The sequence below is a fragment of the Talpa europaea genome (assembly GCF_964194135.1).
Source record: "Talpa europaea genome assembly, chromosome: 11".
NCBI classification, from domain to species: domain Eukaryota; kingdom Metazoa; phylum Chordata; class Mammalia; order Eulipotyphla; family Talpidae; genus Talpa; species Talpa europaea.
In genome coordinates this window covers 23115445-23138339 of record NC_140078.1, presented here as the reverse complement: position 1 = coordinate 23138339, position 22895 = coordinate 23115445, and the positions used below count along the sequence as shown (strand labels likewise).

At 46.0% G+C, this 22895-nt stretch overlaps 1 protein-coding gene across 1 annotated transcript; it reads right to left on the bottom strand.

The window, feature by feature from the left end:
• Positions 1–835: 835 nt before the first annotated feature.
• LBP (lipopolysaccharide binding protein) lies at positions 836–22102 on the bottom strand (the record flags this gene model as incomplete). Its single annotated transcript, XM_084247711.1, has 15 exons — positions 836–1090; positions 2685–2761; positions 3017–3080; positions 4838–4880; positions 5425–5492; positions 6746–6910; positions 7451–7510; positions 9203–9379; positions 9923–10014; positions 12163–12226; positions 15422–15485; positions 16094–16249; positions 18947–19075; positions 20057–20171; positions 21979–22102. 15 exons carry the CDS (start codon positions 22100–22102, stop codon positions 1046–1048), a joined length of 1443 nt encoding a protein of 480 aa, XP_084103837.1. The 3' UTR covers positions 836–1045.
• Between the last annotated feature and the right edge of the window lie 793 nt (positions 22103–22895).

Here is a 22895-nt window from a genome sequence, read left to right as displayed (position 1 = left end):
TGGTGGACACGTGGACAAAAGAAAAGAGGAGGGAAGAGGGGAAGCCATGGTTTACCCAGTCCCCAGCTGGTGACAGCACTGGGTCTCATCTTGGAAACTCTCTCTGCCACAGACAGGGTAAATGGGTCTGTTCCCTGTGAATTATCTGCTAGCCGGCAGCCCCATCCATCTGCTCATTAACACAATTAAAAAAAAAAATCAAACAAGCCTTCTGATTCCCAGTCCCTGGGGGTCCAACTACATAACTTGGAAATAGCTCTTTATTAAGTCTGATAAAAGGCTCGTTGTTCAGTAATTAGAAACCAAGTCCTCTTCCTTCAGGCTCAGGGCTCATAAACAACAGTTGGATGAGCTTTTTATTTGGGTTGGACCAAAAACCCAGACGGATCCATCTTCTTCTGATTTATCCCCATCTCAGTGGGGAAAAACAGCAGGGGGCTGAGTTTTTGCTCTGGGAGAGCCAGTGGCTCCCATGTCCACAGCACAGGCAGGAAGTGAGCTCGAAACTGAAATGAACAAGCATCTTAGAGAGGGGCCCTCAGCACCAGGTCCAGGGTGCATGGAGCACACCCCACTCCTAATTCTCTCTTAGAGGTTCCCATGGCCCACGGGGAAGGGGTGTGTGGTCCAGCTGGAGCCTTGGAGACCACAGATGGGTCTGCCTATCCCCAAGCCCCTTAGGCCAGGAGAGGGTGTATAGTAAAGAAAGAGGTTCAGCTAGAGTAGCAGGTGGTTCCTTCACTGTAACATCAACGACAATTTATTGGGGATCCTCTGCTAGGCATGGGGGTCAGATGTGAACAGAACAAGATGGTGCCTCCCTTAGAGACATCACAGGCCAGTGGGGGAGGACGGTCCATTGCAGTAGAGCAGGTAAACCCAGAGGCACAGAGGGGGTGGGCAAGTGTTCTGAAGAGCAGGAGAGGGGCGCAGGGCAGGCAGAGGAGGAACATCTTCATCCCCCAACATCTGTGATATGCTGCACATCTGGAAATGCAACTCGCTGATCTCGCTGTGGCTGCCAAGTCCTTCTTGTTCCTTGCTCTCAAACACTCATGTACTGGACGTTAGCACCCAAGAACAGGAATTCCTAGGAAAGACCAGACAGGACAGGGTAGTAAAGAGCACCCTCTACTCCACAAGATGCACCTTGGATCTCAAGGGAGCCACATGTCTTGGGAAACATGAGCTGAGCCAGAAACCAGGTCAGGGCATCAGTCGCCTGTGTGCCTCTCTCCCCAAGGTCTCCATAAAGTACAGCTTTTGCCAGCTACATTCTCTAAGGTAGCAATTAATCTGTCATTTCCCAAGCTGCTGCTTCCTGGCAGGCCTCATAAATGTCCTTTGTGTCACCTAAATTTTCTTTCGTTGGCAAATAACACAAAACTGTGAGCTGCTATGGTTGACTCTCCCATCTCTTCAGTTCCCATCACCCAGAGGGGCAGGAATTCTGAGCTCAAGGCAAAGTCCAATGCTCTCCCATGCTGCCCATCCCCTGCCTTTGAGATCAAACAAATGGACAGAGTTGATGTCAAAATTCAAAAGAATATGCTAAAATAGAATAAATCTTTGAATTACTTCCCATGCATGAAACTGAGCTAGATGCTTTCAGAGTTGGCACCCAGTTTTCAAAGAATCCATTGAGGTTTAGGCTACACCCCATTTTATAGAGGAGAAACCAGGCCAACTGGGTGAATTATCACTTAGTCTTGGCTTTGAGCAATGATCTGTCTTCTGTGAAGACTCAGCAGTACTTGGGTATTGAGTACCTCTGGGCCCCTGGCTTGGGGCATTTGCTTTTCAAATGTAGCAGTTGGTCAACGTTTTGTGTTCCTGCAGATTCTGCTGCCCTGCAGACTCGCTGGCGGCTGTTATTTATGGGGTGCCTGTGATGTGCCAGGACAAAGTATCTCACAGGCCCCACAACTTAGTCATCCCACCTTAGAGATGTTCTTCTAAAAGATAGTCTGAACCTGGGGGCACACATGGACCATCATATGCTTGTCAGAATAGTGGAGAGAATAATGAAGAATCAGACATATTCCTTGGTATTGAAATAGTTACATAAATGATAGTCCATCTGATGGGTGAGACATAATTCTTATAGACAGTAGGAAGTCTTAGGTTTCAAGAAGGGAATGAGGCTAAAGGGTGATGCTAAGTTTAAAAAGAAAAGAAAGAATACAGGTATAAGTACTAGCAGTGCAATTATCCAAATAAAACAAACATTTTTTAAAAAAAATGCTTAGAGGAAAAAAGACTGGAAGGAAGTACAATGAAGTTCAAACCATGGATATGTTGGAGCAATGGGTTTATGAATATTTTCCAAAAACCTTTATTATATGGCTATATTACTTGGAAAAAATTTTAAAAAGCTTTCAAATAGCTTTCAGAATCTGACTTGTTGGTAAGTCTAGGATTTCAGTCTTTTCAAAATGAGGTGGTCTTGAAGTCACCCGTGGCTGGGGGTGGAAGGCAGTGTGGCACAGGCTGTGTCCATACCTCCTGCCCCCACAGAGAGGCCACTTCTGAAGGACATATGGTGTCTGGTGTCTGGGATGTTGGGGAGCATCCTACCCCAGGCAAGGCTGGGCTTGGTTCCACCCACTAAGTTATGGTCTCCAAATCTGGAAAGCTAGCCCACCTTCTCCCCAAATGCTCAAAGTCCCCCTGAACCGACTGACCTTGCGGATCTGAAGAATAAGGTCGTAGAGTTGAATGTGGCTTAGCAGAGGGAGTGGGAAACCATTTGCCAACACCTCTGTAGGTTGAGAGAGATTTATTAGTAACATTTTACCAAAGAAAAGTCCTCTTTGCAAACTCAATGCACAGTACATTCCCATTTAATTGTCACTACCATCTCACAGAAAAGCCACTGGAGTTCAGAGAGGTGAAGTGACTTACCCAAGGTCACACAGCCTGCAGAAGCACCCCGTTTCCCAACTCCAAGTCTAGCTCTCTTTCCACCAAATAGTGGTGTCACTCTGGACTTGGAAAAATCCACAGTGATTCTTACCGTTGACCTTGGGGTAAATGTTGTTGAGAATGTAGTAGTTGAGTAATGCCTCCAACAGCTCCACCTGGGGGAGAACAGGAGAGGTACACTGTAACCTGGGCCATCTCGCCCACTCTGTAACCTGGGCCATCTCGCCCAATAAACTCCATGCCACTCTGGGGATGGGATGGTTCTCTATGTGCTGATGTGATAAGAGGCTTGACGTAAGCAAATGCAATAGGTACCTACATCATGCTACTGTTTTCGTAAGATAAAACTGTTTTGATATACACATAGAAATATTTGGGAAAGTTACATTCCATGGTGTTTCCTCCAGGAAAAACATCAAGGATTGACTTAGTCTTATTTCTGTTATTTATCTTTTTTTTTTTTTACAGTGAGAATGTTTTCCTAAATTAGTTGTGGGCTACAAAAATTTTAAGTCAAAACAAAATTTATGAAAGATATCTTGTAACACTCCCTGTATTCCACATATAGGGCTTAGAGCATTACATAAATCTAGGATTCAGCCTTTATAGGGAGGTGAGGATAATGTTCCCATTTCACAGATAAGAAAAGTGAGGCCCACAGAATGAAAATGACTTGCTGGAAACTGGGCAGCAGGATCAGGGTTTGAATCCCGAGGTATCTGATTTTACAGGTCTTGTTTTTCACATTCCATGTTCTGAACACCTGATAGGATGACTTTTTCTGAATCTTTCCACGTGAACTGAATATTTTATTTTATGGAACATTTTTACATGCCCTACACAGATACAGTATAAGTGTGTTATTATTCACTTTATTCTTTCTTCCTCTGGAAGGAGTCATCTTTCAGGGTCTCTAAGGGCAGTATCTCTCCCTGCACATCATAGCTTTGTTTCCACTACATAAGCAGTTAAAGGAAAGTCTGGGCAGTGGAGGGCAGGGGTAAGGTGGTCAGAAGAGCCCAGCTCCGGTGGGATGGTAAAAGAAAAATAACTCCAGCTAGTTAGATCTTCAATCTCCCTTCAACCTGTGAGAAACAGCTGCCATCACCACCTTCCCTCTTTCCAGAGATTTCTCTTGATGGCTTCAGCCCACATCAGTTTTCCCATCTCTTTTCCTCCTTTATTGGAGGTGGGGACATCTATTTCACCACTTTTCCTCCTTGTGGAAATCACTTGATTTTGCCTGTGCATTATGTAATTCTGCTTGTTTTTACTATCAGAGTCCCTATTTTCCTCCAGGGAACCCCCTTTTCTAATCCAATATACTGTTTCCAGAAGTGTAGCCAAAACCCATGCTTGATCAATTGACCTTGTCCAATTTCTGGCCCCAGTGATTGGCTAATGAATGGGCAATACTAAGATTAATCCAGTGAGAGCTAGCACAGGGATTGTTTTTTTACTCTGTAAAAAGTGAAATGAAACTATAGGAAACTGGAGGTTTTTCTACTAATTGGAGAACCCAATGCAGATGATAGCAGAATGGAGTGATGAAAAGAGTACCCAGTCAAGCCTCTGGATCTAGCTATGCCTGAAGCCTTTAGCCTTGTTTTTTTCATTGTTTTTAGTTATAAGGCTCTCTATATTCCTATACATTCTTTAAGACATTTTCAGTTGGCCTTGTTCCTTATAGTTCAAGAATTCTGTCCAGTATATGATTTAATAATTTATTATTGTGTATTGGGATGTAGTTGTTCCTTGGCCCTATTCCATGTCCTTGAGAGTTTCTGTTGTTCTCTGTGGCAGAGAAAAGCTCTTCTTCTTTGTTATTTTCTATTATAGGTGTCATAGCCTTGCTTAGTAAACACTCTAAATTAATTAATACCCTAATCATTTCATAAATAAAAACACTTACATTGAATGCTCCAACTTTAGATTCTTTCAGTTCCACATGTATCCTATAATGAACAAAAGAAGATTCAGAGACATGGGCATTATGCTCATATGAAACCTCGCTAATGTGGGGATTAGCAGAAAAGGGGAGGCCCTTACTTGAGAAGGCTCAGGTTCAAGGCTGGGGTAGGGTGGGAGTGAAAAAAATGACCAAGCAGCCCAGAACAATGATACGGTACTAGTGAGAAGACTAGCAGAGGGAAAGCGGTCAAGTAAAAGAATTCAATTGACCTATAATTTCAGGAAGTTAATGTAGCTGATGTCTAAAATTCATAGATTTAAAAGTAAAGCACTTATTAGCACTTTCCTTAGAAATTTGGAATGGGGGATTAGGTGGAGAAATTTTGTGGAGGCAGGGCTGGTGAAGCAAAAGAATTGGACCAACTGGAATGAAAATTAAGTTTCCTTCCCAAATTGTGACCCACCCACCCCCCCCAACATTAACAGGAAGATCTCACCATTCCCCTGCTCCAGCTACAGAGACTTAAGAAGCCCAGTCAAATGTCCCCCATCCCCCCATCCTGGCCCCTGGGCAAGAGGCACACTTACTGCTCTGGCTTTAGGGATGCAGTGATCTTGTTGGTGTTGAAGGTCAATGTGGCAGATATATTAGTGGCCTGGAAATGCCAGAAGAAGGAAGAGGGTCTAAGTGAGGGAGGTCATCACGTACAGGAAGGGCGACTATGAGGGCTGGTTATCTCTGCTAAGCAAATGGCTCAATGAATCAATGCAGGAATTTGCTATTAGATTGTAGATTCCCATAAGGTGCAATCTAATAATCCCATTTAGGTGCTCAATAAATGTTTGAACTTGAACATTTTTTCTTGAAATTGTTGACTATGACAGCAGTTAAACTTTGAACAGATTACCAAGGAAGGTAAAGAGTACCTATCCCTGACAATCTCTAAATGGGAGAGTTTCTAGCTATTTCAGGGCCAAGATTCAGACCTGGTGATGATGATGATGATATGATGATAATAATGATGTCGTCTTACTTTAAAATATATTGATAGCAATTGTGATAATGACAATATCAAATTGCAGATACAACTTCTAGGGCCAATTACCCTTGCAGAGATTTGTCTTGTTGACTTCGAAACCTGAAACAAGATAGCCAAGTTCTCTATCCAGTGAAAAGTATCCCCAAGGGACTCCGAATCCCTTACATAGAGTTCATTGAGAAAGGAGAAACCACTCTCAATATTTAATGCAGAGGCAATTTAAAGCAGGGGATTTGTTTACAAAAATGACACATTGCTGAAAAGCCAAAAAAGAATTGGAGAGGCAACTCAGGCATCAGCAGAGACAGCAAGCCACTTCTACCCAGGACTGCAGAACAGAGAGAGGAACTGGGAGTGTGGGGGCAACTGGGGAGGAGACACAGTCGCTGCTAGAATCTCTGTCCAAGGTCAAGAAAGGAAAAAAATACTCTGGCTTTTTCCTTCCTCCTGCCCTCCATTCTCATTAAGTGTCTGTCATGGACTGACCCAGCTGGAACTCAGTGTAAGACAGCCTGGGAAATGTAGTCTCCAGGGGTCAGACTTAGATTAGAGCAGAGCAAAGACTCCTATACATGCCCCCACAGTAGCCCAGACTCAGCTAATGGGTGACAGAGAGATACATACATTGAACAAATAAATCTATAACAGTTATATAAGTATCTGTACTATAAATATTATAAAGAAAAATAATAGGGAGCTGCAAGAATAAATGGTAAGGGCCTAAGGTAGACCAGAAGAAAGTATAATCAAGAAAGTTCTCTCTGAGGAAGTGATATTGAAGGTGAGCTCTACAAGTATTAGCTAGGTGGTGATCTGGGGAAACGTATGCAGAAAGAGGGAACAGCATCTGCAAAGACTTTGGATCTTACCGCACCAAGCTTGAAGACAGGCACCCGGCCAGTGTTCGACAGCACAAAGCCATCAATCTCTATCTCGGGGGACAAGGACAGATTCCCAGGGCTGAAGTTCAGTAATGGGGCAGAGGCTACTGCTCCCTGGAGCTCCAAGTTCATGTTGGGGTACAGCCTGCCTAACTGGGGGAGGGGGAGAATGAGGACATGATGTCAGATGAAAGAAATATGCAAAACAATAGCCCAGGGCATGTAGAGGGGTGATCACATTCTCACCGGGTATTTGCATACAATCTGACAAAATGCATAGATTTGGATTGAGAACTGGGTGGTTGGGGGACAGGAGTGGATGGGTCTTTCCAAGCCACATTATTTTACGCCTTGAAAGTCCAGCCAAAATATTTTTAAAGCACCAGGAATAGGCCTGGCCACTAGTATGTCCTCCATCCCTCTTAGGTTTATGGATTAGGGTACATTTTGTGGGACATGTTGGTATTCCTTGGAATTTTTAGATATCACTACTGAAAATACCAGTCTCTGTGGTCCCACGAGACCCAGGCTTTGAAGGGAAGGGAGCCCCAAAGCCAGCAGCACCCCAGCCTTCACTAGGGGTGGACTGTCAGCCTTGAAACCATTGGTTAAGTTAACAAAAGGTTTTAAAGAGAGGTCCCTGAAAGCCAGAGGGCTCAGTGTGCACCCACCAAGGGCTGAGGGATGTCTTACCCGAGGGGCAAAGGAACGGAAGGACTTGGTGGTCAGTCGGATGTTAGAGTCAGGTGGAATCTGCAGCAAAGAGACATAGAGAAGTTTTAGGGTGCTCTGGGGGAGGTGAAGGTCTAGAGAGGTGGAGTGAGGGGGAATGGTCAAGCCTGTAGCTTCTCAAATGTCCTGGGTCACCATGGCAGTGACCATCCAGATGCCTGCCCTGCACCAGAACATGAGTCTTTGAGGGGCTGGCTGCACTCCTTGGGGTGCAGGCAACATGCAGGAAACACCTTGAGAGTCCACGAGGGTGAGGGTAAGATGTGCCATCACACAGACACAGGTTTGGCTGCTGGCTTTGTGCTGTGTGGTCTAGGGCCAGGCCCTTAACCTCTCTGAGTCTCAACTTCTTCATTTTAAAATGGGGATAAGCAAAGTCTCCACTCACCCGGTCACCATCTAGCACGAGGTCTAGCACAGTGAGCACTTAGTAAATCACAGCTGCTAGATTGTGTCCACTAAAAGGAGGACAGCAGCAGTAAACATAATAGCAGAAACTGGCCGATGTATGTGTGACAGGTCATCCCAAGGACACAAAGTCCATGCCATCCATCTACCAGATGCTCCCGGTTTATGAAGAGAGCAAACTGGCCTGTACATGCCCTGTGTTCCTGGCACCATCCTTGTATTGTTCACGAGGCTTCAGCTTTTACAAGGACCAAGAAGAAACAATCTTTTGAAACCCAGAAATATTAAAGAAACAGGAGAAATATTGATGATGTGACCATAATAACATTTGGTATCGATTATATAAAGCCTCCATGAGTTGCTTTAGAGGTAGATGGTAGGAAGACTTTGTCCCTCCTTTTCACCACGCATCACTAAAATCATGTGCCCTTTTCACTGTGTCTATAGGGGAGCTCCCAGAAAAATTTTCTATTAAAAAGATCAATTTGTGGGCACAGTGTCTTCACAGTCGTGCTATACTTTTATTTTCTATTCTACGTATTTTCTATTCTATTCAGTGCATCTTTTATCCTGCCCACTCACTAAAATATTTTTAAAGAAAGATTTTTAAAAGGTCTAAAAACCATGAAAATAAGACAAAATATGAATTAGAATAACATGTCTATGTAAGGTCGGTGCAGGGGGCCTGGGGAGGGCCCGAGGCCACTGGCACAAGAAGGGGCCTTGAAACCTCAGAGGGAATTCAACCTTTGCCTCAGCTCCTGGAACCAGAGGCCTCCACCAGACACAAACAGAACCTGGTAGTGTCAACCAGAAACCACCAAAAAAAACCAACTTCAGTTCCGCATACCCAGTTTCCTGCCTAACATTTCCTCACCCTATAAAAGGACTTATCCCCCCATCATTGGGCACCACTTCTCTAACCCCCATGGGGGGGTCCAGTGAATCTTGCGGGGGGGGGGCAGGGGGGTGCTATAAATTTTCCCCACCTTTGAGAAACTTGGCCTGGCTCTTCTTTTCTTTACCACGCCAAATCTTTCAGTCTAGCTTGAGGGGTGTGGTGGGGGAATGGAATACGGAAGCAAGCTACAATGCCTTCCTTTGTTATAAGGGAGAAAGAACGTTGACTTTGAGCTTCCTAGAAGCCAAAGTAAAAAGGGAAACTGTGCCTATATTTTTCCTGGTCTTGATCTTTTTTTTCTTAATCATAATTTATTATCCCATTGATGTAAATGGAAAGGAAAGAGGAAAGGAAAGACAGTTTTTTTTTGTCATTTGTAAGTGCTCTTCTGCCACCATCCTCACCAAGTCATCTGTGATGGAGAAGGTCAGGTATCCTGCCTTTTGATACACCAGGCTGGCTGTGTTGAAGACATAATTAGAGATGGTAAAGTAGATCATTCTGCTGTGTTCCTCAGGAAGGTTCATAACTGGAGGAAGGAGAGCAACTCGGGAGTGGTGATCACGGTGAAAAATTTCACCCTGAAGAGAGAAATAGGGTCCACTTGAACTTTTCAGTCTGTCCCATGACCAGACACCTGAGAAAGGTAGTCCTGATGGGTGTGTGTGTGTGGGTGCACCCTGGCTCTAGGTATTGCCTGAAGCTCTATCACTAAAGTCTTTTTCCTTTGAATCAGTGTTGTCTATCCAGATGCCTTCATGGAAAGCTCCTGAATGCATTAAACTTTGGTATATGGATCATATGACCTCTATATCACCCAGGGTCAGCTCTGACAGACTTCACCTGTGTACTGGGCAAGGTAAAGGATGGGGACATAGAAAGAGGGGACGTCTTAAGGCCTAAGAGTTGGAAGTCACTTGTGGGAATATGCTGGCTCTGGGAACAGTCCCCACCACATTGTCTGGACTTCAACGCAGTTGGCATTGTCTGGCCTTCAACACAACTGGCATCACTGGGGAGATGAGGACAGACAAGGTGCACTGGAGGCTCCAGGAAAGGAATGAACCCGAGGGAAGGCTACACTGGAGTTGGACCCACCCCAGGCCATATCCCAGGTCCCTTACCTTAAGCATCAAGTCCAGTGATTGGGATGTTGCCCTTGGTGCCTCCATTAAACTGTAATCAATACTGATGAAACTGTCAATCTTTGCTGAGACTGTGGACCAGGAGAAGGCAGAATTAGGAGCTAGGCAATAGAGAGAAGGGGTGACCCACATCCCAAGGAATTGTTGCAATGTATCATCAACAAATTCAGTAAAGTTGCAGGACACAAAATCAGCATACAGAGATTAGTTGTGTTTATACACTAACAATGAAATATCTAAAAAGGAAAGAAAAGAATCCCATTTACAGTAGCATCAAAAACAATAAAAGACTGAGCCAAGGAGGTGAAATATTTATGCATTGAAAACTATGACTGATAAAAGAAATTGAAGAAGGCACAAACAGATGGAAAAAGTATCTTGTGTTCATTGACTGAATCAATATCACTAAAATGTCCATACTACTCAATCTCATCTATAGATTCAATGCAGTTTTTATAAAAACTCCAATGGTATTTCTCAAAAGAAGCAGAAAAAACAATCCTAAAATTTGTAGGGAACCACAAAAATCCTGAATGACTAGAGCAATTTGAGAAGAAAAATAAAACTGGTGGCATCATATTTTATGACTTCAAATCCTACCACAAAGCAATAGTAATCAAGAGAGTATGGCACTGTCATTAAAAATAGTCAAGGTGTGGAAACAATTGGAGCCAGTCAACAGATGGACTGTGTGTCCAAGAAAGTGTGTGTGTACATGTATATACATCATACATGTGTGTGTAACAAAATAATATTCAGTCTTGAGAAAGCAGGAGACCCTGCTGTATGTGACAACATGAATGGAACTCGAGGATACTATGCTAAGTGAAAGAAGTCAGACAGAGAAAAACAATATGGTGATTATTTACATTATGAGCATAATGAATCTTAGAAAGCTAACTTGTAAAAGCAGAGATTAGAGGCCTCCCCCGTGGCGCAAGGGGTTGAGCACAGCGCTGTGAAGCTGTCCAGCAGCCTCTACAGCACGGGTTCGATTCCCGGCTGGCCAGATTGATTCCCACATGGCATGGCAGACCTCTCCTGTCGCATCTGTTGCTCTACTCAGCAGTGTATTTCCATCAGTCTGCCTATTCTACTCCCCACTCTGGTGAATCCTCTCACCCTCCTGTGCTTCTGGCCTGTACCCTAGCTCTTGTATAAATAAAAAAATAAATCTTAAAAAAAAAAAAAGCAGAGATTAGAATGGCAGTAACAGGAGCTGGGGTGTGGAGTAAATGGGGAAATATTGGTCAAAGTATATGAACTTCCAGTTAGAAAATGAATCAATTCTGGGGATGTAATACACAGCATTGTGAACATAGTTGACAGCGCTATACTATGCATTTGAATGTTGCTAGGAGAGTACATCTTAAATGCTCTCAGAAAAGAAGTGGTAATTATATGAGGAGGTGGAGGTGTTAGCTAAGGTTACAATGGTAATCACATTGCTAATTGTGTCCAATTAGCATATTGCACTTTAAACTTACAAAATGTTGTATGTAGATTATATCTACATACAAGCTGGATAAAATAAAATTCAACTTTTTAAGATTAAAAAAGAAAATATGTGCTGATTTCCAAGTATGCAAGTTATAAAAGAACAATGTATATATTATGTGTAGACTCAGATATTTTCATAATTATGCATATACATATATTCATGAACAAAGGGCTACATTTAGGAATGTATACCTGCATGCTTATTATGTTTATATTTATATTTGCACATGCAAAGAAAAATAGAAAAGAATGGACTCCAAACAGTTTACCTCTTGGAAGAAAATTTGAGGAGAAAAGAGGACTCTATTTTCACTCTCTACACATTGTTCCATTTAGTGTTTTATGAGGTATGCATATACCTTTTTTTTTTAAAAAAAATATTTATTTATTTATTTATTTATTTATTTATTTATTTATTTATTTATACAAGCACTGGGTACAGTTAGAAGTGCGGGAGTGTGAGAGAATTCACCAGAGCCAGAGCAGGGAGCAGAACAGACAGACTGACGAAATACACTGCTGAGGGGAGCAGCAGGCGGCAGGAGAGGTCTGCGCGCCACGTGGGACCCTCGCCCGGTGGCAGGGGATCAAACCCGCGCTGCAGAGGCTGCAGGAAGCTTTGCAACCCAGCGCTCAACCGCTGTGCCACTGGGGAGGCCCTATGCATATACTTTTAGGAAGAAAAGTAAACTGTCCCAGAAATGGATGGGATGCTGTACCTGGCAGAGTCTGGAGATAAGGCTGTAGGTCAGAGGTCACTGATTTCTGGATCAATTCACAAATCTGGAAAATAAAAAAAAGGGAAAAGGAAGGCTGTCTGAGCGCCTGGGCTTTGGTCTGACCCTGTGCTCATTGCTTTAGTCACATTATTTCATATATCTGCTCATTTTTATCGATCCCACAGATATTTACAGTGCTTATCATGTGCCAGCTACTGAAGAAACAGAGATAATAAAAAATACATAGGTTCCCCTGTGGATCCCAACAGGGTCCAGCTGGACCTTTCAAGTTCATTCTTAAGGCTGGCCAATGGAGCTAGGTAGTCCCCTCCATAGCCTGATTGGGATTCAAGGAACTTCATTGCCTGAAGCTCCATCATTAAAGATGTTTTTCACTGGGAGGCCCTGGAATGTAGCTTTGAGTAGCAGAACTAGGCAGAAAATGGAAGCAGCCATCCAAGTGAGTGTATGAGTTCATGCAGTTTGCTTTTTAAATGTCATTGCTGCACAGGTGGGCTGGGTTGACCAGTGTTTTCCCTGGATGCCCATGGATGAGTGAATGCTCTTGAGGCTACAACACACAGTAGGCCCACAGAATGGGTTGCCACCATGTGAGTTGCAAGCTTCTCCAGAAAAGAAAATATTGTCTTCTCAAACGTGTGTCCTCTACTCACTGTTGTAACTACCCAAATCATTGCTTACGCAAACCAATGAATTATGAATGAGCACAGAGTTGTTTCTATGAAAACCTAAGAGAAGTGAGTGCTTTGGAAAGGTGAGTTGCTTCAAGAAAAATGCTGTTAAATTTGGAATGGACAAGAAAAGCTTAGGAGGGAAAAAAATAAAAACGTAGAAGGAAGCTGTTCTCGGATGGCTTCGCAAATGTCTTTTGAGTCTCCTTGTGGTTCAAGGAATCTGTGCTGGGATTTGTTGCAGATCGATGTTTTATGCAAGAAAGACATCAGTGCCAATAGAGAGGCTGTTTTCAAACAACAGATCTGGGCCCGACATCAAAAGATGGCAAATGAATTTACATTTCCTCACATGTAAATATTTTCTTTGTTCATGTATAGGAAAGCTTTCTCATTTAAAACACGTTTCTTCAATTAACCAGCTACCACCTGTTGTGCTAACAGATCTACATGTGCTATGAGGGAAGGGGACATGTTGAGGGGCTCCAGGAGCATGGGGGATCCCAGCTTAGTCTGGGGGTCACAGAGGGCTCCCTTGAAGACATTTTAAGGGCAAGGCATAAATCAGCCACAAGATTGTGGGGAAAAGCTGGGCAGGGGGCGGGGCAGGATAACCCCTGCTGCAGCTGTCCTCAGTTTCCAGGAGGGGAGGTTGGGAGTGGAGGAGCTGCTCCAAGGTGAAGAAAAGCGTGGTGAGGAACGTCCGTGATCGGTTTCAAGGGAACCAGGAAACTTGTTTTTTCCTGCAGACCATGGCCTAGCACATCAACCCAGCGACCCACGCCTGGATGCCCACCCCACAGGGGACACGAGTGAGTGGGGAAGGGATGCTCTCAGGTGCCTCAGCCCCAGACACAGTAGAGCTTCCCAAAGAGGTAAGATGCAGTCGTGGTGGTTAAGGGTGCAGAGGGTGTCAATTAAACCTGGTATTCTATCCTCTCCCTACTGGCTGAGTAACCTTCACCTAATCTTTCTAATTTTGAGTCCTTATGCACAGGATACACAGTAAAAAGGCCCAGTGCTTCCCAGGGTGTTTTGGGGGTGAGAGCAAGCACCCAGTCAGTGCTAACATTCTTATTTGTCCTGTTGCTCAGGTACCACACCCCACCCTGCGTGGGGAATTAGAAAGGTCCTGTACCAGGTACTTAGTTTCCGTGGGAGGGAGACTTCCGAGGACTCCTAAGGATGGGAGTTCAGCTCCTCACCTTCCCAAATCACCCAGCTTTCATAAGGCCTTGGTACAGGTTGCCCCACGATTGAGGGGGTTCAAATCCTGACCCAGCCCCTCCCAGCAAGACAACTGCTGGTTGAGTGGGCCCCTCTGAGAGCCTCCTCTGTTAGATGGGGAAAGCGGTTCCTCCTTGAGAGTTAGAGGTGGAGATTCAAGGGCACCGTGTGTGGAAAGTGCTTAGCACATTATTCTCGGCCAGACTGCAGGCACAACAAATAGTCGCCATTATTATTTCCAGGAAGAATAGTTACACAATAATATATTCTGTATAACATTAATTACATTAATTTACCAAAGCCATGATGATATCATCGGCAATTTATTACCAGTGATAATTACTATATTCAAATTAATTTTAATATATTACTATTGTTAGAGAATATTGTTAATCATTTTTATCTCTATCATCAACAGGGAAGCATAAATCCACCCCGCTGAAGAATATTATGTCCCACTCGGAAAGGCACGGCAAGGGGTGCTTGAGAAAGAGGTTGGCCTATTTCCCAAGCTCCCCTAGACCTTAGGACCCCAGAACAGAGAACAGACTCACCCTCTGCACCCTTAACCATGACCGCATCCTACCTCTCTGGGGAGCTCTACTGTGTATGTTACAAGTGCAGCTTCTAACATCCACTGTGAGATCTGCCTGCTATTCCCAGCTCAACCACAAGGAGGCACCCAAAGCTAAACTGGAGGTAGGCCCAGGAGCAGGTGGTGTGTGTCTGTCTGTTTGTGTGACCCCACATTCCTCCTTCAGTACTTCCCACTTTCCCCAGCACAGTCATTGCTACAGACACTTCCTGGTTTGTGACATCTCAGGGTGGGGTTTTGGGGTGAAGTGTTTGGGAAACTGAAGTCTAACATGGGTAAAAGATTAAAACTCTGTCAGATTCCAACATCTAGCAAGTTCCAATAATTTCTGGTGGGAAGCAGAGCTCCCACCTGGTTGACATGCTCTCGAAGTTTGTCGCTTGTCTCTGCAGACACTGAGGGCTGCTGTCTTGTTTGACCACTGTGGGATGCAGGGCAGTGGGGCAGGGGTGGGTGTTGGGGGGTTCCGCAGTGATAAAGCCAAGCAGAGGGATATTTTACTCTTTGCTGAGAGTTCACCCATTCTCTTCCTAACTGGACAGACTCACGTTTTGCCCACGTTTTGCCCCCCAGCTTTGCCACATACCTGCTCTGTGACCTTAGATAAATCACTGTCCTTTAAGGGCCCAAGTAGGCCTCTGTCAGATCCCACCACTGTCCTGATCCAGAGGTCAGTGAAAGGCCCCAGGGATTTTCCCTGGCCCTTAAGAGGCTCAGTGGACACCAGCAGCTCAGCCATTCTTACCTTGCTCTCCAGTACTCGTCGGAACTTGGATTCGATCTGGTTGTGGAAGAGATTCAGTAGCCAGCTGGGGAGAGGGAACAGTGGATGGTCAGCTGTGTGGCTCTAATGCAGGGGCAGCAAGGAAAGCCAGGCCCTGGCCTCTGGACAGTCCAACCCCCAAGGGAGCCCATCCCACCCAGCCTGGTGCTCTGCTATGTCCCAGAGGCCCAGATGAAACAAAAATGTGGAGACCCAGTTCCTAGCTCACTCACTGATTCAGACACCTGGCATCTCAGTTCCTGCTGTACCCCAAATAAATTCAGTAGATTTGGGGGAGGGGCCTAGGAATCCACATCTTTCTATATATGGAAACTGAGACCCAAAAGGACTTGCCCCGGGGTTTGTATATATTTCCCTAAACTCTCCTTTGGCCAAAAACCTTTATATTTCTCCAATGGCCAAATTTCATTCATCTGCTGATGGTCCCCTAAAGTTTGTTTTTTTTGGTGGAAATGACACACCAATACCCCTGGCTCAAATCACACCCATTCATCTCAGCTGTGTTCCCCAAAGGATGACCTCCAAGTGCCCTTGATGTGCCAGGGCATCGTATCTTGGTCTTGCGCTAATCAGAGGCCAGGCCTTGGACTGGATGTGGGAGGGTCAAGTTGGCAGTGTCCCGTGGTGGCCTACCTCACGTCTCCTGACACACGCACATCCACATCCCTGATGTGGCTGCTGCAGCTGGAGGCAGTGACCGTGGGTCTCCCAGAAGAATCGCTGCCCAAGAGAAGGTTGAAGGAAATGGAGATGCCTTTGACCTGCAAATCAAAGGACCCTTGTAGTCTCCTGGAGGAGATAAAACAAATAACAGTTGATTCCTCGACCAAGGTCAGTCACCATTTCGGTGGAAAATATAAAGTTTAGTTCTTACCCCTAAAATGAGTGGAACTGACACAAAAACTTAAATCATGAAAAATTATTACAAATATGACAATGGAAAGACTTAATACAAATAAGATACTAAAGATCAAGAAGCAAGACTGGGTTTGTGGTCAGAGATACACAAAGGCCTTTCCAGGCAGGATCCAAATCTCAGAAGTCATCGGGAAATGACTAATAACCTTGCCAACAGAGAAAATGAAAACTTCAGTGACCAAAACTGTGCCATAGGCAAAGTAAATAATAGAATTGCATCACAAGCCAAAGAGCTAATTTCCTTACCAAGTGAGGTAAAATATGAGCTAATTTCCTTAATACACAAAGACAAGCCATTAGTGCAGAAAGGAGAAGACAACCCAACAGGAAAAAGGGGAGATCGAAGATATGAGGGGGAAGCTTAATTGCAAATAAGCACGTGAAAAGTTATTAAAAATGAAAATAATAATGATGCCAGTTTTCCCCTATCAGGTGGGTAAAACTTTTTTTTAAAAAAAGATTTATTTATTTATGAATACAAGAACTGGGGTTGAGGCCAGAGGCATGGGAGGGTGAGAGGATTCACCAGAGATAGAGTGGGGAGCAGAACAGGCGAATTGACTTAAATACACTGCTGAGGGGAGCAGCAGGTGAGTCATGAGAGGTCTGCTGAGCCATGTGGATAGCTCCCTGGCTGGGGATCGAACTTGTGCTGCAGTGGCTGTGGCTAGCTTCATAGGTTACGTCTTAACCACTTGTGCCATCAGGGAGACCCAGGTGGGTAAGACTTTTGAGTATTAATGCCCATTGTTTGTGAAGATCAAGCAGCCCCACACATGGTAGGGGTAGAGCATGCCTGAAGTGCCAGATGCAGGGGGTGTCTATCCATATATCTTTGACCCAGTAATTTGACTTCATGACTTTACTCTGTGGCTCCTCCTCCCAAGGTGTATGTGTGTGGCAGTTCACTCAGGCATGATGGGGAGTAGCAAAAAAAGAAGGAAACCACTTAAATGTCAACGAGTAAGGGTAGGTTCAGTAAGTCACGGGCATCTCAGATCTATGACTGTTAAAAGGAATGTGGCCAAGGGTGTCTAGCTGCACTGTGAGATATGACTCATCCAACAGAAGGAAGTACTGCCCATGCCAGAATGCAGGTAAAACTCAAAAATATTATGCTAAGGGAAAGTAGGCACCTAACATGGCACACAGCAGACGATTACACCAATATGAAATAGCCCAAATGGGTAAATCCTTAGGGACCTGACATATACAGTTGATGGCTGCCAGGTTGGGGGAAGACGAAGGTGGGGGTGACTGCTTTGTGGGTCTGGAGTGATCTCTTGGGGTAAGATGATTTGGAACTAGATTGAGGTCATGGTTGTATGACATCGTGAATGCACTAAATGCCACTGAATTGTGTACTTGAAAATGGCTAGTTTTATGTTATGTGAATTTCATCTCAACAGAAATATACATTTATCTTTTTTTTTTTTTTTTTGTGGGACCCTTGCCGGCGGCCAGGGAATGAACCAGTGCTGCAGAGGCTGTGGGCAGCCTCACAGCCCAGTGCTCAACCGCTGCACCACCAGGGGAGGCCCTATACATTAATCTTAAAATGACATTGCTATCACATTCAAAAAGGCAGTATCATTCCAAATGTAATTAACATAACATTTATTAATGAGAATTCTCATGTTCTTTTTTGAACTAGAGCTTCAAAAGCAGTGTTTCACACTTACAGCAGCTCTCGATTTGTATTTTCAAACACTCAGTAAAGACATGTGACTCGAAGCTTCTGCATTGGACAGTACAGGTCTAAATGCTGGTCATCCAGAAGAGCTTGATCTGCCCTTCTGTTATGGGCTAAATTGTGTCCTCACCCCTCCCCCCAAAACCATATGGTGAAAGCTGAAGCCCCAGAACCTCAGAATGTGGTTATATTTGAGACAGACCTTTATAGAGTTGATTATGTAAAAATGAGGCCACTGAGGTGGGCCAGAGTCCAATCTGACTGGCATTCTCAAAAGCAGGGGGGATTAGAAACAGAGACACCCAGGCACATGCCCACAGAGGGCTGTTTAAGCTGCCAGTCTGTGATATTCATACAGTAGCCCAGGCACACTAAGCCACCAGGGTTAGTGGAGAGGTCAGAGGTCAGTGGAGAGTTCAAAGTGCTAGAGGGTCAGTACCTCGGGGTGGGGGGGTGGGGGCTGCCCTTGACCAACAGCAAACAGGGCTGAGCTGGGGTAATTCAGAGGTGTGCTATCTCCAAAAGGCTGCCAAGTTTACTCCCTGCCTCCCTTCCCCACACTCCCAAGGACATTTCCTTAGGGCATTTCCCAGATAAAGTACATGCACTTGAATTCTTGACTTGGTGTCTGCTGCTGGGGGGATGCAGACGCAATGTGATCTCACCTAGCTGGCCCACAACTCCACCCGGGAAGAGAGGGGAGAGTCTCATCCAAACCAGTGTCCAGGTGGACACTAGTTCACCGCTGGACATGGGCTCCTTCAGTCCCCCATGGGGACTTTCCGATGAGCTAGTAACACCTGGGCCCAAGAAGGATGAATGTTGTGTGTGGGCAATGTCAAGGGCCCAAGGGCTGGGGAGCAGAGTCAACTTACACGAAAGATTTGCGCGCCTTCCATCTGCCCTGCACCCTGATGTTGGAGTTGGAGACGGAGAAAGCCAGGCCCTGGCCAGGGAGGGGTTTCAGAGAGGAACCCCGCAGCTCACAGCTGTGGATTTGCAGACTGGGGAGAGACACACAGAGGGCAGTGTCAGGCATGACCTGTGTCCAGACAGGCAGGGAGCTTGCTCTCACCCCGCCACCCCCTTCAGGGAGATGAGCCAGCAGGGGCTGCTTCAGGCAGGTGTCTGGCTACTTCCCTACAGAGAGCCTGCTGTGCGCCCTGCGTGGCCTTGCTTAATACTTTACATGTTATGTCAGCTAGGCCTTGCACTGAGGGTCAGCATTTTTCTTGCTCCTTTTTTACAGAGCGGGGGATAGAACCTCTAGGAAGGGGTGGTTTGCCTGAAGTCACCAGTCAAGAGCAGAGCCCAGAAATCTCTCCCTCCTGGGTAGAACTTGCAGTAGAACCTATAGCAGCACCACATTTTATTTGCAGGCCCTTCACCCAGCCAGCTAACATCTAAGATGACACACACTATGAAGCTGTCAGTGGGAAAGAAATTGATCAAGTTCTACTCTATTTGTCTGGCACATAGTAGGTGCTCAAATATTTGCTGCTCTGGGCTCCACTGCCCTCCCTCCATTGCCCATCCCTCAAGTTAGTGTTTCGTGCCTCTTTTAGAGTCAGCTGTTCCTGTCTAGTAATCCTTCGAAGACAGCTCAAATGCCACCACCTCTGGGAAGCCTTCTTTGACTCCCCCAGATGGACAAACCTCAGCGCCGACGGTGGAATACTTATATTTAAGGTTTAAGTTCTATCTTCCCCTCTGGACTACATTTGGCAACTAGACCAGAACCTGGGTTACCCCCCAGGAGGCAGCTGTGCCACCCCGGTCTTACACACAGGGAAATGGAGACTCAGGCCACACAGCTAGCACATCTCGACTAATATTTGTTGCACACATGAATGGAAGAGTCCGATTCCTCCTGAATGCTTCAAAGAACTCCCCCACTGTCTTTCCCAGAGAGGTCCTGACTCAGTTCTGAGACTCTTTCTTTCTCCTTCCCACTTCAGCTCCTGCCCCCGCAGTGGGACGCTCACCTGCGAAACTCATAGTTGCCTTTGCCGATGTATTTGATCTTGAAGTCCCCCGTGAAGTCAGGCAGCATGAGTTTGTACAGCTTGCTCTGCAGGGCCTCCAACCCCTCTTTGGCCGCTGTGGACAGGAAAATCTGGGAGTCAGCCTGCTCTGCCCACCTCCCTCCCTCTAAGTCCTTTGTGCCTCTGCGGGCCCTAGGGAGAGGTTGACTTCCTTCTTAGCACTAATTCCAGTTACAGCCCAGGGACCCCTCTTGCAGACCCGGTGTCGAGAAACAGCCAGGAGCCTCTTTGCCTCTCCGGTGCTTCTGCTGTGTTCCTGCCCTTCCTAGGGGTGAGGACACAGAACGTTTGTCAGCAGCTCCGCGAGGGAGGACAGCTGTGTGCTGGGTGGGTGATCTCTTTCTTGTCCTCCCTGGCACCTAGCCTGTTTCAAAAATGCTGCAGGGATTTTAGGACTGGATGTTGGATTTTAGGATCCTGGAGTTGGTATCTTTCTAGCTGGTGACCTTGAGCAAGTTCACCATCTTCACGTTCTCCACCTGTCAAATAGCAATCATAACAACACTTTCCTCACTGGGGAGGCATGAGGATGAAAGGACATCATTGCAAAGCAAAAAGGGGACTGGTTAGGCAAAAAGGACTCCGAGCTCAGGCCCTGGCACACAATAGGCACTCGGTCGATGCCTGCAACAGCAAAGCAAAGCTTACATTGTGAGAGTCATAGAAAGGGACAAAACACTCAGCTCCAAGGGACTAGTTAAATAGACACGGTACATTCTTATGGTGAAAGGAGCAGAAGGCAAACTGTGCTTGATTTAGGGTTTCAATATAAACAACATTGACCAAGGTCCTCTGTGTATCCCGAAGTGTGAGGAATCCAGGATTCTGCCCTCAGAGAGAGGAGATCATAGATCACTGGCCGCCCCTCCTACCTCTTTTCAACTTGCTCTCCTCCCTCTAATACATGCACATGCTGGTGTCAGAATGCTGTCCCTTGTCTCTGGCTACCTCCCGCTTATCTTTTCTACCTCCTCCAAGAAGCCTTCTCTAATTTTCCTTGCTCTGCCCTTCGCCAGTCTGGGCTCCCAACAATGCTGCCAGAAGGGACGTTATCACCCCCATTTAACTGATAAGGCAATGGAAGCTCCACAAATGTGAGGCACAGCCCTGGATCAATGGCTGTGGTGTATAAATACCTCGGCTCCCTGGCCCCTCGGAAAGATTAATGATAAGGTTTTGTTTCACCAGCTGAAAAAAAATAATCTTACTACTTATCACTAGTCCATTCTTTTAAGTTGAGGATGACTTACAAAGAGTAGCTGAAGGGCACTAATCTTCAAGGCATTGCTAGATGAGTAATTCTTGGTCTTAAATGTCCACACCCATGTAAGGAGAGAGGGTGTTTGTCCATACACCCACCGAGAACACATTTCCAGTGCTAAAGCTTCCCTTCTGCCTTTCGAGTTTGGTCCCTGCCTCTGGAGGTAACCATCATCCTGACTTCTGGTTTTAAAGCACATGTTTTCTAACGTTACCAAAAATGTTCCAGCGAAATTGTTCCAGTCACGCGGGGGGCAGTAGCTGGTTTAATAAGGTACCTCTCCTGGCTGCCCTCCCTCCCCCGCTCACATTCCCGCTCACCCCCAGAATCCCTCTCATTCCTGGAATTATGTCCCAAACCAATCACTGGCACCCAAACCCTTCCCTCTGTTTGCTAGCGGGAGCTCAGTGGGGACAAACAATGTGTCCGAGTCACTCAGTGCTTAGGTGACCCCGGGCCAGAATCCGACCCGGGGCTGCCTGACCCTGAGGCTGGTCATACCACCCAGAGGGAGCGTGCCCCGCCTGTGCCCCTCCGCTGAAGCCAGAGCGGTCTGTGCCACGAAGGTCAGCCAAGTCCAACAGCAGCCACGGCTCCTCACCGTACTCCAGGCCCTTGTCAGTGATCCGGGCGGCCAGGCCAGGGCTGGCAGCCAGGGCTCCGGGGGTGCATGTGAGCAGTGCTGCCAGCAGCAGGGACTGCAGGGATCCAGCTGACACCCCCATCCTGGCTACTCAGTGAGGCGGCCGGACTGTCACAGCTGTGCTGGGCCCAGCTCCCTTAAGTAGAGGAAGCCACAGGGGTGAGGGGATGCTCCTGAAACGGAAATGGGAGGTGCAGAGCAGGTGTTTGCGACATGCTGGAGTCATGGGTCACACTTAGAGACCTGTATCACTGCCCTGGGTTGGCCTAGCTCCAGGCAACAATCTCCAGCCACCTTCCCAGAAACACCCCTCTCTCTTTGCTAGGAAGGCCTGGCTGTAGGCTAAGAGCCAGGCTCAGGGAGGCCAAGTCACTCCCTCAAGATCACCCCCAGCACGTGGTAGAGCTAGGAGGCAAAACAGCTCCAGGACTATGCACATTCTTTCCTCTTTCTCCCCGACTGTTTTTTTTTTTTTTTTTTTTAAAGCAATGGTCCCCCTGCTCCTACTCTCCCCTCTTCAGGAAGAGAGGTTTTCTCAAACCTTGCTGGTGGTTAAATTTTCTGGAAGCCACATTGGCAATTATTTAAATATCTGCATGGCTGGTGAAACAGCAATTCTGCTTCTGGAAGTTGACACTAGTTACATCATTTAGTCTACATGCAAATGTGTCGTGGCCAAGAAGTTCCTTGCTGAACTGTGTGAAATTCAGACACAGAAGTGGGGCCCAGGGCAAAGTGACCAGCCAGAGGGCCTTGGCACAAGCCGCTACTGTGCATTTAACCCAAGGCTGCAGAAATAAGTGTATCAATTTTTTGATACACAAAGATGGTCACAGGGTGATGGGGTTTGGGGCCATCTATTTCCAATGGCACCA